General features: G+C 38.9%; 1 protein-coding gene across 6 annotated transcripts in view; it reads left to right on the forward strand.

Moving 5' to 3' along the window:
• Positions 1 to 2922: 2922 nt before the first annotated feature.
• FXR1 (FMR1 autosomal homolog 1) overlaps positions 2923 to 20320 on the forward strand; it is a 62036-nt gene continuing 44638 nt past the window's right edge. For all 6 annotated transcript variants that reach the window (XM_030328711.1, XM_030328712.1, XM_030328715.2 and 3 more), the window contains exon 1: positions 2923 to 3027. In XM_030328711.1, coding sequence (XP_030184571.1) covers positions 2977 to 3027 — 51 coding nt within the window. In that variant the 5' untranslated portion in view covers positions 2923 to 2976. The remainder of the gene's footprint in view (positions 3028 to 20320) is intronic.

Raw genomic sequence — 20320 nt, forward strand, 5'->3', positions numbered from 1 at the left:
AATGCTTGAAAAATGGAAATATTTTTGTGAGAATCAAGTGATTTGCTCATTCCAAAAGATCCAGATATGCAAAAAATACAACAATTATAAAATTTATGGCTACCATAAGTTTCCCCTGTGGAAATATACACTAATAGTAAACACACACAATATTTTAAATGTGATTATGCATGTTGCCTTTCTTTTCCTTTAATGATTTTTTTTTTACTTTTACTTTTTTCCAGTTTTATTGAGATATAATTGACATCCTTTCCTTTTCATGACAAACGTCTAAGATGATGAAAATAGATCTATTCAAAATTCTAAACTTTGTGTAATATTTCATTATGAATATAACAAACAGGGTCACTGATGGGGATTTGGAAATGGAAAAGGGAGGACTTCAATCCTAGTCTGCTACTTAGAACTTGTGTGATCTTAGATAAATGTCTTTGCTGTGAATCTCAATTGCTTAATGGAAATCATAGGTCTACCTAGCAGGAGTAGTAAAGTGTTAGCGGCAACGGGTCGGGGGTGGGGGCAAACTCACATGTTTTTAGCATGCAAGTCCTGAAGAGGACCAACTTTTATTCTTCAAAGTTCAGATAATATGGAATGCTTTAGTTTGTCTCCAAATGGAATTTTTGCAGCCCTACCCAAAGTCATTCACATTGAGAAGTAGAAGAAAACAGTGCATAGTTCTCCAGAGTAAATTACATCTAAAGACCAGGTGAGAATGACCAGAAGAAGCTACCATAATGCACATTCCAGACTCCTAGAGCTAGATATCTCAACACCAAGACCCCCTGGCTCCAAGGAATGACACCTGCTTACTCTGAGAGGAGATGTAGATCAGAACTCCATTCTCAACAGGACATGTAGATCAGAACTCCATTCTCAATAACCCCTCCAGCACTCTCTCCCCAAACAAAGATGGGACTCCCTCCTTTCCTTTCTGAGTTTTCTGGATACTCACTCTGTCAATTGCTCTCTCTATATCTTCAGTAAACTGCTCTCACGTCCTGCTGGCTTACATTTGATTTCCATCCTATGTCAAGTCAAGGACCCTTTTGGCTGGTCCTGTGGGACCCCCTCGGGGTCCTTCAACCTGGCCTGCTGGTATCAATATGATCAGCAATTTCAATTCTACATATATTAATGAATACATACATCTATACAATAACTTGTACAGGAATCTTCATTGCAACATTTTTTCCTAATAGACAAAACAATGTAAACAACTCAAATGTCTATCAAAGGATGGATGAATTAATAAAATGATGTTGTATATCCATACAATGGTATACTTGACAGTAAAAAGGAATGAACAGTGATACATGGATGCTACAACATGGATGTAACTTGAAAACACTATATAGGCTAACTGAAATAACTCAGTCATAAAAGACCATGTACTATATGATTCCATTTATACGAAACGTCTAGATTAAGAAAATCTATAGACAGAAAGTTAGAGATTGCATAGGGTCTGGGACTTGTGTGAAATAGGGGGGTGATTGCCTACAGGTACAGAGATTCTTTTTGGAGGGATGAAAATGCTGTAAAATGGATTGTGGTGATAATTGCACAACTCTGTGAATGTACTAAAATCCATTGAATGGGACACTGTAAATGGATGAAATGTATGGTATGTGAATTATATCTCAGTAAAGCTGTTGGAATAAAAAGCAAACTAGGGCATTGTAATTTGAAGGATCATAATAGGATGATATTAAAAAGTGTTGGGCAGATGAAGCCCTTAATAAATGGTGGCCATTACCCATTGATGAATTCAGTTTAATTACAGTGTCCTCACCATAATTAACATTGTAAAAAGGTCATTTTGTACAGTGCAAACAATACTGAACACTTATATATTGTTTTCCTTCTGAACATTTGGAGATGTAGATGCGCCGATGAAAGGTTATGTACATTTAAGACCCCCTGTCCTAGAAAGGCTGGGCCCATGGGCGTTTCTTTGAGAATACAGTGTCAGCAAAGCACCCTTTTTAAAGAATTTTTTTCTGTCAGAATGCTAATAAGACACACACATAAAAGAGTCCTAATATTTTTTCCAACGGCCTTGCTAGGGGAAAATTTTTTAGTATGGTTAAAATAGATACTCAAAATATCTCCGTCATAATGCTTGGTAGAAAGCCATACAAGACGATTCTGCTTTGATCCTTTTCGTGGAAGTTTGCAGGATTTGCGGAAGGGGAAAACATGGTCTCCCGCTCAGAACTAAGTTTCTCCGCCTACTTATAACAATGGGTACTAACCTAAACTCTGCTGCAGGTTGTACACACTTCTGACCCAAAACTAACAGCTTTAGCTTGACATTTAAGCATTTGAAACGTTAACAGGTGGAGGGAGGATTCAGGCGAACTGTCAGGAGGTGTGGAACTGCGGAATTTGAGTCAAGGGAGGGCCATCCGACTTAAATAAAAACGAGTGAGGTGAAAGAATTCGGAGAACATAGGTACATTTTTATGCTCCCTGCTCAGCCCAAAAGTTGTGCCAGTGGACAATTGGAGCCCCCAAAGTTGCCCTTCCGTAGGTGAGGAAGCTACTCCAGGGCTACCAGCACTTGCAAGAAGTTTAGGGCAGAATGCCCGAGCCCCAAGGAAAGCAGATGCGTGGGGCAGGCGGCGTCAGGGAAGCTCACGCCTGGGCAGCTGGAGGCACCCACTGGCCGGAGCGGGCAAGCCACGGGCACTGGAGGGCGGGTCAGCAAAGGTCGGGCGATTGTGTCGGGAGGCGAACGGGGGCGTGGGCGGCGGCGGGCGGAGCCCAGGACGAGTGATGTAAGAAAGCGAGGGATCTCACTGGGAGAGTCGGGGTCGTTGCTGTGAGACCCCAGGGGTGTGGGGCGGGGGATCCCAGTCCCCGCCGTGTTTTCCCCGCCCCTCCCCCCGCCTCCTTTACGCCCCTCCCCCCTCCTCCCCTCTGGTTGGAAAGTTTCTAGAATCTCTTCCCAGCGGCCTTTGCGGTTCCAACATGGCGGAGCTGACGGTGGAGGTTCGTGGCTCCAACGGGGCTTTCTACAAGGTACCGACCCTTTTGCCGCTTTGTCGGGTGTTGTGGGGGTTAAGTCAGGTTTGGGAGAATGCTGGTGGTCCTGGAGAGTGAGCTTTGGGGTCGAAAAGGACGGCCAGGCCGAAGCCCGAGGCTCCTGGTTTCCTCGCTTCTCCCCCCTCCACCCGCGGTTTAACGGTCTCGGGGGCCCGGGCTCCGTTATGTTTTGAAACAACACGTCGGACACTTCTTGTGTTTTTCTACTTATGGACCTTCTTCTTGGATGCTAGTGCAGTCCTTGGCGGGCCGGTGAAGAGAAGCCCAGTCGCTGCTCGGCGGCGGGGAGCTTCCCGGGAGTAGGCCTGAGCGCCGGGAGGTTGGGGAGTCGTGAAAGGAGGTGGTGGGATTGTGTGGTCACAGCAGCTCCCCCGCCCCTCGGACTGAGCCGAGCGGGAGCGCGTCGGCCCGCTGCTCCGACCCCTCCCCACCCCTTGGAGGGGGGGGTGCGTCGCGGAATCTTAAGAATTCACCTTTGTTTTAGGGTTTTGGGCTAATAAACTTTAGTGTCTGATTGGGAAGCGGGTACCGAATTGAGGGTTAGGATCGAAGGGAAAACAGGAAAACCTTTTAATGTGGCGGGTTGAAATATTTTTGCGGCCTGGGAATTTGGGCGGCGCCTTAGCCCCCCTATTACGGAAGAAGAGGTTAGAGTTATAGGCTTTAACGCAAGATTTAAAAAATTAAATCGATAAGGGAGACGGGTGGGGAGGTGACTAGTTTCTTTATATTGCCCAGTGTTTTTGGAAAGAAGTGTTGATTTTTTTTCTTCCCCACGAGGTTTTTTGTTTGTTTGCACTGGGAGATGCATTATTACGGGATCGGGCTGGAAAACAGAAGAGGAATTCGGGAGTAGAGGAATTTAGTGGGGGCTTCCAGTGCAGGGGTCACATAACTGAAAATGAAATCCTTACAATTTAGTTTTGCCAATATAAAGGTCCCTTGTCCCGATTCTTTCTCCAAAAGTATACCACCACAATGTTTCGAGATCAATACAAAATCTCCCCAGCTGTTGTCTGTCAGTCAATCTCACTAAGCCAGGATCTCAAATGTTTGAGAGTCCTGGCTATTTTTATGAAGGGCCTTCTCCTAAAACAGGAGTATTGTGCGTACGCAGAATGCATTCTCCCAGGGTTTCATTTCGGCGTACCTTTCATCCCACAGGATTATGTTTTACTTGATGGTCGTAATTTCCTATTTCAGCGTTGTTTTCCTTTTGTAGTTTACTGATAAGCTGTGTGGATTTGGTTTAACTGTCACGTGGTAATAGCATGGTGGGGAATCGCAGTTGGCGTCTAAAGGATCTCCCTAAGCTTTTTACAAGTTTAAGTAGCCTTAGGTGGTCAACATGAAGTGAAAACTGACTGCCTGGTGGAAAGGAGTCTTTTTGCTTGACTAGATGTATTAGCAGTTAAGATTTAAAACTTGGTGTCACACAAGACCCAAGTGAAATTTGAGTAGATCTTTCATTGACTTCTGTTATTGAAATCTAGTGGTTGCCTTCTCAGACCCTAGATACAGTACAGTTGTGACACAGTGCACAAAGAATGGGCTTGCCATACTTCTGTTAAGGGTAGGTAAGGTTCATCGTTTTTTGCCCCCCCCCCCCCCCCCCGCCCGGAAAAGTTTCAGATTCCTACTCTTTGGTGATACAATTGTGTAATGGAGGTATACTTTTCTTTCCTCTTGGCAAATTGAAAAATAGAAAAAAGATTTTTTGTCTTAAACCATTTCGCAGCATGTAGATGGTAGAACATTTCTTGTTTAGCCAAAGTATTGTGTTGGTTGCTAAATAAACTGTTTTTCATTTCTTATTTTTATTTTGTAAGATTCATTATGTAAGGTCATCAGTTTACTAAAACTTTAAAGATTGTTTTTTACAGTCTTGAGTTTTTCATAGTTTTTTTAAAAATTAAATTCACAATATTCCCATTTTGGAACTCTAAAGTATTGTGGATTCTTACTCATACTCTACAAATCTACTTGACTCTACTTAGACTTTGAGTCCATTACTTATTTTTATTTCATAAATAAAGGTGGTTCTTTTGCAGAGGTTGGGAAAGATCCTAGCCACATTGGACCAAAATAATTGCACTTGAACATACAGAATTTTATGTCCTGTCATAATCCACTTGTACTTTGTGGAAACTGAGATCTTTAGAACTCTGAAAAGAGTGGGAATGGTGAAGTGGAAGGAGCCCTGGATTTGAAGTTAAATAGATGGGAATTCTAGGTCTCTACTTCAGTTTACCATTATCTGCCAGTGGACTCTTGAATAAATCTTGAGTCCGTTTTCTTTTGTGTAAAATGAAGGGTCTGAAGTAGTTCAGATTCCCAATTTTTTTAATCCACAGAATTGCCTACTTGGGGAAAAATTGATTTATGGCACAGGCAATTTAGTATTTTTAAGTATATGAGTTTTTAGGTTAATTTGCATGTGGTAAAATTCACCTATTCTGGTACACAATTACATGAGCTTTGGTAAAATGTTGTGTAACCACCATCAACATTGAAGAGAAAGAAGAGTTCCACTGTGCCCCCCAGTCTTCCTTATGCCTCTTTGTAATCATCCTGTCTTCTCACCCTCAGATCCAAGGGGGTTTTCCTGTCCTCATAGTTTTGCCTTTTCCAGAATGTCCTATAAATAGATTCATACACTATGCTGATTAGTATTTTGAGTCTGGTTTCTTATATTTAGCATAGCAGCAGTTTAATTTTAAGTAAAATTTCTTAATTTAAACAATAATAGTGGTCAGTGAGGGCATTTTGAAAACAAAAGTTGCCTTGGGATAACAACTGTTAACATTTTAGTTTATTGTTTTGTAGTGTTGTTTTTTTTTCTTTTTCAATGTGCAGGTGATTCTGATTTTCCTCCTTTTTTTCCCTTGCCTCCATATACACACACAGCTGTAAATGTTGTAAATCTCAGTAGAAGAATTTCAGAGTCCTGGGTTTAGTAGCCAGTGTCACCATTCCTTGAGGCAGTGTTCTGTAGACCTTTATTAAAAATTTTCTGGTGGAACTGAAACTGCATTTTACAAGTTAATTGGAATCAGTGAAAAGCTGAAGATGTGACCTAAAATTAGGATCGTTTTTTTCTTCGGTAAAAACCCCAAAAAACAAAACACGTAATATGTTTTGCATCTTGCCTTTTTTTTTTAAACAAGTGGATCTATAGTTGTTAAAGAGATAAAAATCTTGATACGTTAATGGGAGATATGTTAATTAAGTACCTGATAGGGGATATAATTTTATATAAAAATTTGTGTTTATAGCCTTTTCTACCTAGAGTGAGACATCTTAGGGTTTATACTACTGGCCATTTAAGGAGCTTTTCTAAAAAAATACTTAAGATAGAATTTACATTTTATGATTGTTACATGTTATGATTGTTTATGATTTATAGAGTTGTGTAAACCTTATCACAACCTTACTTTAGAACATTTCCATTACCATCCCAAAAAAAAAACCTTATGCCCATTTGGAGTCATTAAAATGCTTTTTAACTGATTTATTATATAAATGGGCTTTGTAATTGCATTGCAACTTGCATAGCCATGGGCAGAATATCATTTAAATGGAAGTTGAAAGTAACCCCTCAATTCCTAGCTGATGTAAAGGAAAGTTTCCATGGTGTTCCAAGCAAATATGTAATCTCTAAGATGGCTGAATGAAATTTCAGGCCTTCTTTGTAAAAGAATTACTTTCAGAGCTCTACGATTTCTGCCTTTACTAATTGACTCCAAATTTCATTTTGTTTTTTAATTGTAAGTTTATTTATTTTGAGAGCGGTGGGGAGGGGCAGAAGAGAGGGAGAGAGAGAATCCCAAGCAGGCTCCCCACTGTCAGCACTGAGCCTGATGCAGGGCCTGAACTCCTGAACCTCGAGATATGACCTGAGCCAAAACCAAGAGTCAGTCGCTCAACGGACTGAGCCACCCAGGGATTCCTTGACTACAAATTTCAAAGCAATGCGGTGTTTCCAAAATTTCCCATTACTTTACCTTAATATTAAAATGAAGTTTGAGAGAGTAAATTAGGCAATAGGTTTATTAACAATAAATGTTGTAAAACCTATAGAACTTTAGTAAAGGAGTTTTCTGGGAGTGTACTGATCTTTCAAAGTTAGTTTAGCATATTGATTTCTTTGTGCAGATTAATAATTTGGGAAAAGATGGTGGCTACTTTTTTTTTCTTTTTTTCTTTTTTTTTTTTTTTTTTGAAGTTCATTTATATTTGAGGGAGACGGGGAGAGAGCACATCCCAAGCAAGCTCTGTGCTGACAGCACAGAGCCCAGTTTGGGGCTCAGTCTCACAAACTGAGATCATGACTTGAGTTGAAATCAATCAAGAGTCACATGCTAACCCACTGAGCCACTCAGGCTTCCTGGTGGCTGATTAATATTAGGGAAACTGTGTTAAATTAAAACTCTACATTTCCAGATATTTTAAAGATTTTTAGTTGTACCTTTTTTTTATTATTAAATTTAATACATGTACAAATGGGGTATCTACACAGATGTGGAAATTCCAAAGATTGTCCTAGTTGTTTTCAATGTTTTAAAATGTCTTTTTAGGGGTGCCTGGGTGGCTCAGTCGGTTTAAGTGTCCGACTTCGGCTCAGGTCATGATCTTACGGTCTGTGGGTTCGAGCCCCGCATCGGGCTCTGTGCTGACAGCTCAGAGCCTGGAGCCTGTTTCAGATTCTGTGTCTCCCTCTCTCTCTGACCCTCCCCCATTCATGCTCTGTCTCTCCCTGTCTCATAGATAAATGTTAAAAAAAAAAAATGTCTTTTTATTAAAACGTAAAAGAACTAAGATTTAACTGGAAAGGCCATTTAATTTTTAAAAATTAAACTTAAATGCTGTCTGTAAAGTTTTGATAAAAGCAGTATGCAGGGGTGCCTTGGTGGCTCAGCTGGTTAAGTGGCTGACTCTTGATTTCAGCTCAGGTCATGATCTCCCTGTTGTGAGTTTGAGCCCTGAGTGGAGCTCTGCTTGGACAGCGCAGAGTCGGCTTGGGATTCTTTCCCTTTCTCTCTCTTCCTGTGTGTCTCTCCCTCCCTCCCTCTCTCTCTCTCTCAAAAATAAACATAAAAAAAGTAGCATGTAAGTATAAAAAACCTGAAAACAGAAAAGCAAAAAATGAAAAAATTTTATCTACCTAGAGATAAATCATCAAGGCCTTGGCTTTATGTATTAAGAGAAAACATATTCTTTTCCATGTTTTCATGCACCTGTACATTTTCTGTAACATCAGATTCTTGTGTGGGTTATTTTAAATAATAGTTTACTATAAGTGCCTGTTATTTGCTGGATAGTCTATGAAGCTTATATGTATTTTCTGATTTTTTTTTTTTTTTTGTCTCATAGGCTCCATGAGGCATGTGTTTTTATTCCCATTTTATATATTAGGAAACTGACAATAACCCATAACTTTGTCCAAGACTACACTGTAGCCGAAAAGAGATTTAAATCTAGGGCTTCTCACTTCCGGTGCCTAGTTTAGTGTGATATTAGAGGATCTTCAAAGGAAATCTCAGGGTAGTGAGCTTATAATGTATTTTAATTAGACAAGGCAGACACTTGATAATTCGAGAAGTGAGGTTTTACCACAGTGTTAAGGATGTAGCAAACTAGCTTTTTAAAATTTTTACGCTTTTTATTTTAGAGTGTGTGTGCATGGGTGGGGGGGGGAGGGGGCAGAAAGGGAGAGAGAACATCCTAAGCAGGCTCCATGCTCAGCTTGGAGCCCCACGTGGAGTTTGATCCCACAACCCCAGGACATAAGATCTGAGCCCAAATCAAGAGTCAGATATTCAACCAACTGAGCCACCCATGTGGCTCATTTTAAAAAAAATTTACTATTTTTTTTTAAGCAATCTTTACACCTATTGTTGGGCTCAAACTCCTGACCCTGAGATCACCATGCTCTTCTGATGGAGCCAGCCAGGTGTCCCAAACTAGCTTTTTTTTTTTTTTTTTTAAGTTTATCTTGAGATCTCAGAGTGTGCTAGCGCACGAGTGAGGGAGGGGCAGGGGGGTTGAGAGAGAACCCCAAGTAGGCTTCACACTGTCAGTGTGGAGCCTGATGAGCTTGAACTCACAAACCTTGAGATAGTGACAGGGGCTGAAGTCAGAGACCACCCAGGTGTGCCCCCCCCCCCCATTTTTTAAATGTATGTTTATTTTGAGAGAAAGAACTCCAGTGGGGGAAGGGCGGGGGGGGGGGTAGAAAGAACCTCAAGCAGCCTCCACACTGCCAATGCAGAGCTCAGTGTGGGGCTAGATCTCTTCACCAACCGTGAGCTTATGACCTGAGCCTAAATCAAGAGTTGGATGCTTAACCTACTGAGCCACCCAGGAGCTGCCCTCTTTTTTTAAATAGTGAGAAGAGCAATATTTGTTCCATGAGTGACTCCACTTCTTGTACTAGGTGGTTGTAAGACCTTTTTTCTTTCTTTCATCTGCAGTATTAGGCAGTTAGATTTAACAGTTTATCAAGTGGTCTCTGCTAGGTTCATTTAGGTCTCATTTAGCTCCTAACAAAGCTACTGTTTATTGGCACTCAGGCTATCCATCAGACTGCACAGGTACTTTTCATGAACTTATTTCATTTAGTCTTCTCAATCACAGTGAAGGGGAGATAATGTTATCAACACCTGAGGAAATGAGACCAAGTGAATCCAGGTCCATAAAATAAATAGACTGATTCATGGTTCCCACTGGTCTTTCAGACTTCATTAAAGTGTGATTTTTAAAAATACACATAATTTTATCACACATTAAAAAAACCCAAAATGTAACATTAAAAAAAAACCCCAGAATTTACTATGGATGCTAATTTCTACAAGTTTGTTGTGCTACAGTACACAAGTTAATAAATTAGAAACATTCACCATCAGGAGCTTTAAAAATCTAACTGTAGTAGCCCTTCAAAAAGCTACAACCTGCATTTTAAAAAATATTTTCTCTACAAAGAATGTTATCAGCTGTATAACAATCTGTACAGCTTTTATTAAGCTGCACTTGAGTTCACATTCTTAGAACAGTCGGCTGAGTACACACCCACTCTACACACATCATTACAGGATAGCCAGTTATTCTTCTTTTTTTTTCCTCTTCATCTTCATTTTCTTCCTCTTCGTCGTCTTTGAGCCTGTTGGCCTGCCAGGGCCTTTCTTTTCTGCCTCAAAGTGTGATTTTTTTAAAAGTACAACTATATAGCTTAAAAAACTATCATTAATTAGATACAGTTACTAACAAGCTATTAATACAGTTGGAGTCCGGAACTAATTGAGAGGATTCCTGGAGAAATGATTTGATCTGTGCCTTCACATTACAAAAATTTCTTTCCAATATGATAGCCATAAGCCACAGGGCTGAAGTATGTTAATGCGAATTGAGATGTGCTTTAATTGTAAAATCTATATTGAATTTCAAAGAGTATGAAAAAAAGAAGGTAGGACATCACAATTTTAGAATCTTGATTACATGTTAAAATAGTATTTTGGATATATTGGAGTAAATTTGAAGTTAATTTTGCCTTTTTTTTTTTTTTAACTTTAGTATGGTTACTAGAATCTTTAGATATTTGCCTCAGATTATAATTTATGCTAGACAGTTATGCTTTAAATATACTTTCCTCTCCTGGCTTTACATTATTCCTTGTATGAAGTATCTTGGGAAATATTTGAAATGCTTCCTATATGCATATAAAGTTGACCTTTTAACAACATGGGTTTGAACTATGTGTGTCCACTTACATATGTAAGTATTTTTGTTGTGATTTTCTTAACATTTTTCTCTAGCTTTACTGTAACAAGAGTATATATAACATATAAAACGTGTTAATAGACTAATTGGTAAGGCTTCTGGTCAATAGTAGTCTATTAGTATTAAGTTTGGGGGAATCAGATAATACACATGGTGGGTACCCCTATCTCTTGGTTGTTCAAGGGCCAACTGCATGAAACTTACTATTCACATTTTCTTATTCACATTCAGATTTTCTTATGACGTGGCACCTCTGGGTAATCTGGCCACATAGTGTTGAATATTAAAAGGCTTTAGAACATTCTTTGGTGGATGTTTAGGCAATAATAAGAGATTTTTGATAGCCCTGTTAAATTTCCTAGTACCAAGTCTTAAATACCTTGAGCAAAACAAAATGAAGCAACACAAAGGGTTGCTTTGTTGATCTGAATGTGTATATTTAAATGTACAATTCTTAGGGGTCTGAATGTGTATATTTAAATGTACAATTCTTTGGGGCGCCTGGGTGGCTCAGTAGGTTAAGCCTTCAACTTCAGCTCAGGTCATGAACTCATGGTTCGTGGGTTCAAGCCCCACCTCTGGCTCTGTGCTGATAGCTCAGCACCTGGAGCCTGCTTCAGATTCTTTGTCTCCCTCCTTCTCTGTCCCTCCCCTGCTTGCACTCTCTCTCTCTGTCTCAAAAATAAATAAACATTAAAAAAAATTTAAAAATGTAGAATTATTTTATTTGTCCTTATATTAAAAGATGCTGAAAGTTGTGGCAAAATTCGGCCAACATTAAATCTCAGTTAATTATCAGTTGTTTTAACTTGTCTCCTTTAAGCCCCAGCATTTTTTGCTTAGCCTTTTTGGGAGAATGAGTAGCAGTCTCCCCCAGTAATAATTTATGAAGTTTGTAGTTATTGTTGGCAGAAGCACATGCATTCCTTGTGATCTCTTCAGGGTCAAGAATTTCTCTCAGGCTTCTGTATCTCCACCTTTCTTAACATTAGCTAATTAATAATAGTAAAACTTTTCTTCTTTCTTTCCCGTTTTGTAACCTTTTGCTTTTATAGTTTTTCAGGTGGTAGGATATTTTCAAGTCTTAAATTTTCCAGTGACTTGAGAATGTGTATTTAGTACATAGTAGACCTTCCTTATGTGTTTGTTGAATGAACAAGTGATTCAGTCATTCTTGGCTTCAAGACATTCTTTGATTTGTTTTTAAACTTAGGCAATATAATAGCATATACACAAAATTGACTTCATCATTTCTGATTTTGATTCATTCAACTTAAAATTTTTTGGGGGGGAGGCATCTGGTTAGCTTTGAAGAGCATGCAATTCTTGATATCAGGGTCTTGAGTTTAAAGCCCCATGTTGGGTGTAGAGATTACTTGAACATTAAACTTTTTTTTTTTTAACATTTATTTATTTTTGAGACAGAGAGAGAGCATGAACGGGGGAGGGGCAGAGAGAGAGGGAGACAGAATCGGAAGCAGGCTCCAGGCTCTGAGCCATCAGCCCAGAGCCCGACGCGGGGCTCGAACTCACGGACTGCAAGATCGTGACCCGGGCCGAAGTCGGACGCTCAACCGACTGAGCCATCCAGGCGCCCCGAATATTAAACTTTTTTAAGGCTTACATATTGATCCTTGTTGAGTTCTGATGTTATCACTGAATTTTATGGATACATAGAACTATAGGGAACTTCAACTCTTTGCAACTGGAAAGGTCACAATAGTTTTGGGTGGCCATGTGGAACCAGTAAGTGATTCCATTTTCTTTTCTTTTTTTAATTTTTTTTTCATTTATTTATTTTTTGAGAGACCTAGAGAGACAGAGCCCAAGTTGGGGAGGGGCAGAGAGAGGAGACACAGAATCCGATGCAGGCTGCAGGCTCTGAGCTGTCAGCACAGAGCCCAGTGCTGGACTCGAACTCACAAATCATGAGATCGTGACCTGAGCCGAAGTCAGATGCTTAACTGAGCCACCCAGGTGCCTCAAGTAATTCCATTTTCAAGGAGAACTGTTGGGTATTATAAATTTGTGAAATTAACAATCCAAGAACATTGTGGTATGTAAGCATTAGTAGGTATTTATGCATCCTTAGGAAATTCTCATGTTGTCATTTTTTAAAATTTATTTTTATTTTTTTTAAGATTTATTTTTTTTAGTTTTTTTTTTTTAATGTTTATTTTTGAGAGAGGGAGACAGAGCATGAATAGAGGATGGGCAGATAGAGAGGGAGACACAGAATCCAAAGCAGGCTCCAGGCTCCAAGCTGTCAGCACAGAACCCAACACGGGGCTCGAACTCAGAAACCACGAGATTTCAACTTGAGCCAAAGTCATTGAGCCACCCAGGTGCCTCATTGTCATTTTCTTTTTTTTTTTTTTATTCAGAACTCTTAAGTGCTCAATACTAAGGAATGCTGGAGGTTTACCTGAAATAATTTTTTCCATGGTAAAATTTACCCCATTATCCAATAATTTAATGTATAACGTGTTTAGTAAATTTGCAGACTTTTATCTGTGGAACATGTGTCCATTGATTTGAAATGATGTCCATTTCTAGATTTAGTTATGTAGGTTTAAAAAAAAACAACATTTTTTTTATGTTTAATTTTGAGAGAGAGAGAGTGAGAGAGAGCCGGGGAGGGGCAGAGAGAGAGGGAGACACAGAATCTGAAGCAGGCTCCAGGCTCTCAGCTGTCAGCACAGAGCCTGATGTGGGGCTTGAACCCTCGAACTGTGAGGTTATGACCTGAGCTGAAGTCGGGCACTTAACCAAATGAGTCACCCTGGCGCCCCTTCAAAAAAATACTGTTTGAAGTTAAATTTGATTGCAGTATCAGTCTTGAATGGTTGTGCCTGATACTGGAATCAAATTACAATTCAGATCTTTTAGGTGTTGTAAGCATCAAACTAGTTTGTTAATTAGAATGCAGAATTGAGATCTCTAGAGATGGAAAAATTAAAAAGGTGTATAAATGTGCTGTATGGAAAAAGTGCTGGTTGACAAAGTGTTTTAAGATATGTTTCAACTCTTTAAAGAATATTTATACATATGTATACATATACATATGTATAATTATACACCCATGCATTAAGTATTCATGAACTTGCTTTAAGTTTTTTTCCTTGGTTCCATTTGCCACTTAATCTCCTCTCATTCACACTCCATTTTAGGTAGCATAACCGGAGCATATCGTACTAGGTTTTTCTCTACTCCTATAATGGTGCATAGATAAATATCCATACACGAATGTAGTTTTTTTGGTTTTTTTTTTTTTTTTTTTTTTTTTTTAGTATTGCTCTATGTAAGTATGATAATCTATTTTGGCTGTTTTCACTTGGAGTGTAATTTATTTTTAAATGGTCATATAATGTTCCATGGCAAGAATTATGAAATCCAGCCATTTCCCAGTTAATAGACACTCACTTTGTTCTCACATTTTTGCTACTCCACGTTTCCATTGGATAAGTTTCAAAGAATGGGATAGCTTGGTGGAAGAGAGCTTTTTTAACTTTAATAAATGTTAACATTACTTGCCACAGGGCTTGACCCTTTGTATTTCCTCTGTCAGTAAATGTAAATGCTTTTCATTACATCCTTGCCAGAAAATTGGTTCTATAATCTTTAATTTTGGCCAGTCTCTGTTGGACCTAAAGGATTATCATATCGGAACTTTGATTTGCAGATTTCTATGTGAGAATTTTAATGTTTTGTTGGCCATTTGGATCTGCTTTTCTGTAAATTGTTCGATGTTTGCCCATATTCCTGTTTGCCTTTTGTCACTTTTTGAGATCTCTTAGGATTCATTTATTGTTAAGAGTGTCCCCTTCTCATTTAATTCTTGTTGACTTTTTGGTATCTCTGGGTTGTAGAGAAGTATTATGTTTTACATACTGAACTATTTTTTTCCTCGACAGAAACCAGAGTTACTAGTCCTGGCTAAACACAGCCTGTGTCATGTTTATACATATAATTTCCTAAGTTCTTTTGTGATGTTTTCATTTATTTTATCTTAATTATAAGACTTATGTTTGAATATTCATAGGCAAATGTGTTAGTATCATGTATTAAAAAATCATCTGTTGTTTTAAAGGTTTTTTGTTTTGTTTTTGCATGTGTGGGAATTATGAGGAGGATGTCCAGCATCCAGGAGAGCTGGGTCTCATTCAGGGTTGATAGAACATCCTGAGAATTGCTGCAGAAAGTCTTCTGGAGTGCTCTGGGAAGACCGTAAAGAGTCCTTGAAGGAGGATGTGTGACATGTTTTTGGCAAAAATGCAGCCACCTAGGAGTCTTATCCTTACCTTACTGCCCTGGGCCCTCTTGTTTTACCAATCACATAGTAAGTAGTGTATCTGCGACCCAGTCTTTAACAGCGAAAGCACTGGGGGCACCTGGCTGGCTCAGTTGGAAGAGCATAGGACTCTTGGTCTCAGGGTCGTGAGTTCAAGTCCCATGTTGGGTGTAGAGATTACTTAGAAATAAAAAAAATCTTAAAAAAACAAACCCAAAACAGTGAAACCATTGCACTCTAGTCTTTTTAGCAAGAATGTTTTCCCCCTTCCTTAATGAGGTCTTTTTATATCTGTTACCTGAATATATAGTCCAGAAACATAAAATGTTTAAATGTGAACTATTATATTACTTGACATAAAAGCACTGGGAGGAAGGTTTTTAGATGGTATTTTTTTAGGGAGAGGAGTAGTTTTAAGTACTTCTGGCACACCTTTGAGTGCGTGGGAATACCTTGATTTAAGAAGCTTTGATTCCTTCAGCTTACAAATTGAGACATAAAAAATTACTTAGGCAATGATGATGACCTGTATTTGGGAACCTATTATCTAAGTCAGTTATAATCTGATAGAGTTTCTCATCTGAATTATATAGAAGCACTATTTTCTTTAATTTTTCCGAGGTTAGTGCATAGCTTGTACCATTCTAGATGCATGGGGGAGAAGTTCATCACACATGGTAATGCTTAGTGAATGGATTGTATGTATTCTCTTAATACCCTGGTTGAGAAATACTGTGTGCTATATTCAGTTGCCTTATTTTTACCCTTGTAAAATGGATCATAACATGTAGAGTGCAGAGCAGGACAAGAGATGATTCTGATTGTTGACATGTTGGTTTGAGGTAGGAGAGTGAGCTAGCAGCAGAGATGACCTGTACAGTTGAAATTGGGGTTTAGAGTCCAAGGAATAGGTTACTTTTCTTTTTTTTTTTTTTTTTTAATTTTTTTTTTTTCAACGTTTATTTATTTTTGGGACAGAGAGAGACAGAGCATGAACGGGGGAGGGGCAGAGAGAGAGGGAGACACAGAATCGGAAACAGGCTCCAGGCTCCGAGCCATCAGCCCAGAGCCCGACGCGGGGCTCGAACTCACGGACTGCGAGATCGTGACCTGGCTGAAGTCGGACGCTTAACCGACTGCGCCACCCAGGCGCCCCTAGGTTACTTTTCTGTACACAGATTTGGTAAGTTCGTGGGAGATATGTACAATTTCATTATATCTAAAGTGGTATCAGTTCTAAGTGGCATTAAGAAATATTGCCAGTTAATCTTAGTGGATGTTGATGTTTATTGAAAGATTATTTATTAAAGTTTATTTATTTTGAGAGAGTGGGGGAGAGGCAGAGAATCCCAAGCAGGCTCTGCGCTGTCAGTGTAGAGCCCCGTGTATGGCTTGAACTCATGAAGTGTGAGATCATGAACTGAGCCGAAATCAAGAGTTGGACACTTAACTGAGCCACCAGGCACCCCTTTATTTATTTTTCAGTATTTTATTTTTTAAGTAATCTCTGCACTCAATGTGGAGCTCAAACTTACAACCCTGAAAGAGTTGCATGCTCAAGACTGAGTGGGCCAGGGGCTCCTGAAGGGTTTCTTCAACATTTGAATGCATAAAATGGAAGGAGTAAGCAAATTAAATTGGTTAAAGTATCTTCACATTCAGGTGGTTGTGTTTCTACTTGCAGTATCTTCCTCAGTGCCAAAGAGAGCATTGATGTTGCAAGCATACTTTAAAAAGAACTCTCCTGTATTAACTCCAGGATTTTCTTGCAAGAATTTTCGTCCACTCTGTAAGTTTTGGTGCTGGTGTTTTCTTGATTTTATCAGAAGGTGTCAACAGAACTACCTTCTGGTAAGAAACCTTTATCCTTTTGTTGGTTTGCTGAATGAAATGCCAAGAGGTTGCAGTCAAGTGCCACAGAAAATTGCAGGCAAACCGAGTTTGAGGGTGTTCAGTGACTTTTATATCCTGGCTTCCATGTGTCTATCTGCTGTTCTCTTAAGATGCCATCAATTTTAAGATGTATCCTGATTTCAGAGAGATTAAATTAGAAGTGAAGAGCTAGGAAGGTAGACTGGGGCCAGACAATCAGCAAATAAGTAGGTAATTGATCGAGGGATAACAAGTGATCATCAAATCCATGGGGGTAGTTTTTGGGGGTGGTAGTGGCAGAGGAAGACCTGAGGTGAATTTTTATATGCTGTCAACTTTTCCTTTCTCATGGGTTTTGTTTTCATAATCCTGTTTATGCACAGCAGTAACTTTTACTGATGTAGCTGGGGAAATGGAGAGTTAGCACAGAGGAAACAAAGGATCTAAGAAACTGAGCCCAGTGCCTTTAATATATAATTTTTTAATCCACTTAATTTTTAGAAATACAGTATTTTGTCACAAATTTGCTTATAATTAAGCCATCAGCTGTGATGTTTTAACACATTGGAAAAGGCATCCAGAAATATAGAATTAAAAAAATTTTTTTTTAATTTTGGGAGAGCCCCAAGGGGGGGGGGGCGGGGCACAGAGACGGGAGCCAGAGGATCTAAAGCGGGCTCTGTGCTAACAGGCTGACAGTAATGAACCTGATGTGGAGCCATCCAGTTGCCCCTAGAAGATGAGTTTTTAAATTCAGCATTTACAGCCTCCTATGGAGTGAATTTGGGGGCTGTGTGCATGTGGTTTCAGCTTCCCTTTTGCAAAAATGAAAGATCTGGAAGGGCTATAAAAGAAAAATACATTTTTTTTTTTTAGGTAAACTTTACGCCCAACGTGTGGCTTGAACTCAAGGTTCCAAGGTCCAGGTGTGCTCTACTACTGAGCCAGTTAGGCGCCCTGGTAGAAATTTTATCTTCAGGATTATTAGTTAACTTTTCCACAGACAGGGTCCCTGATTCATCTGTCCTGATATTTGACTATATTTATAATCTCATTCTTCCCATTCCTGAAGTAATTCATACCATGTTTTTTTCTGTTTAATCAGTAGGATTCACCCCCTACACCCTCCCATGACTACCTTCATCAAGTTGAAAACTGTTTTTCAGCTGTAGTGTTTTCTGCCTTTTAGGTAGATAATTCTGTGCACCTTGTTCTTTCCACAGACTTTTTTTTTTTTTTTTAAACAGACTTTGGTGTAATTTTATTAATATTAGCCCCTTTTCCCCCAATGGAATCATCACTCTCAGTATTTTAGTGGGGTCTCATAGAAGGGCATATTGAAAATTTTACAATATCAAGATCTCCTATCAAAGAATGTGATAGGATTTACATTTTCCTGAGTATTCTAGTTATGTTCATTAGTTGAATTTCAAATTTCTGTACATAGGTCCTGTACATTTATGTTGTTTTAACTGTGGAGGCATACCTAAGATTATATTTTTTCATTGCTACTGCTATTAGAATTTTTTTGTCTGTTTTATTTTCCAGCTGCTTTTTGCTTTATCTAATGCTTGAATTGTTGAAATTTAAAGAAAAATTTATTTTTGAAAAATACTTTTGAAAATACTTTTGAAAAATCACTTCAGGCAGTTCTATAGCTCAGGGATTCTTGCTGTTCATCGTGTCCCTTATCTCAATTTTATACATGGTTCATGACATTCTTAGGTTTTTACTATGTAATGTTCTATTTGTGGTTTTGTTGGGGATAGCATTTTAAAGATACATATATGTTAATTTTTTTAAGTTTCTTTTTTTTTTTTTTTTTAAGTTTATTTTGAGAGTGAGAGAGTGAGCAAGCATGAACAAGGGAAGGGCAGAGAGAGAGAATCCCAGGCAGGCTCTGCGCTGACAGTGTCCTGAAATAGGCTTCGAATTCAAAAACAGATCATGACCTGAGCTGAAATCAAGAGTTGGATGGTTAACCGACTGAGCCACCCAAGTGCCCCTAAAGATATTTCATCACATTTTAGATGTGGTATACTGCCTTGTTGCTTATTAATGCTATTTTAAATTACAGTTAATAGTGTTACATATAATCATATAAAGAGACCATTTTGTAATGATGAATCTTCCATGTTTGCATATCTATGGGAAGAAAAGAAAGAAATCTCAAAGGTTTTGTTCTGAGAAATATGGGTCCTGGGCCAGATGAATAGTGAATAGGAAGAGAGAAACAAATCCCCAAAGATTGGACTAGAATACAGGGTGGACAGAAGTTGTGAAGACTTAGTCATAAAGCCCCCTACTGCTTTGTGCAGAGAAATGTGACCTTTGTAATTCAGTGTCCCCTGACTCCCAAGATTTTGGCAAAGACCCAACCCTGCCATTTTGGGTCTTGAGTGTATAGGGACCTAGCATCATCATTCTGGTGACTTTGAATGTACAGAAATAATTTCAGGAGTGTGGACTGAGTCCTGAATTAAATGGACAAAGTTTCATAGAGATCTGGCCATTAGAGGTACCTTATCCTTAGAATCTAGAGTTTGGGGATTAGAACATGTTTCCTAACTGTTCATCACACCCCAAATACATTTTAAGAACCGGGTTTTAAATTATTACTATTATTTTTTTAACCGGTTTATTTTGAGTGAAAGAGAGCCAGTAGGGGAGGGACAGAAAGAGGGAGAGAGAGAATCCCAAGCAGGCTCCTTGCCAGACTCGGGGCTCAATCTCATAAACAGGAGATCAGTGACCTGAGCCGATCAGTGACCTGAACTGAAATCCAGAGTAGGATGTAACTGACTGAGCCACCCAGGTACCTCCTGGGTGTCCAATTCTTAATCTGCTTAATCTCATGATTGAGGGGTATTAAGTAATTAGAATAGGTGTTTAGAGTTGTATTTTCTCTTAAAGTTTGTGGAAAATGTGCATCCAAATAAAGCTGGTGTTGGTGATGGAAGTAAAGGGGATGAATAAGCATTGAATTTTAGATAGGATAAAAAAAGATTTTTACTGTAACGAAGGGTAGAATTTCCCAGTGGCTTGGAGTTCTTATTTGAACGAATTCACTGTGTAAACTATACAGAAATCTTAAGGGTTACTTAGTGAAACATTCTAGACTCTGAAAGTGGTTTGTGAAGGACTAGAAAACTAGTGAAAGTTGGAAATATGACTCATTTCTGATGGCAAGATGTGTTTTATTGTCATATTCGTGAACTTGGAAATTTTCAGTTTCTGAAGTATTCCTTACAGATGTTATGGGTATTTAAAGAGATTTGTTGGTGATGTAACTATGAAAGTGATGACCAAAATTATTGCTGAAAGTGGATG

The sequence above is a fragment of the Lynx canadensis genome, chromosome C2 (assembly GCF_007474595.2).
Source record: "Lynx canadensis isolate LIC74 chromosome C2, mLynCan4.pri.v2, whole genome shotgun sequence".
Taxonomy (NCBI): domain Eukaryota; kingdom Metazoa; phylum Chordata; class Mammalia; order Carnivora; family Felidae; genus Lynx; species Lynx canadensis.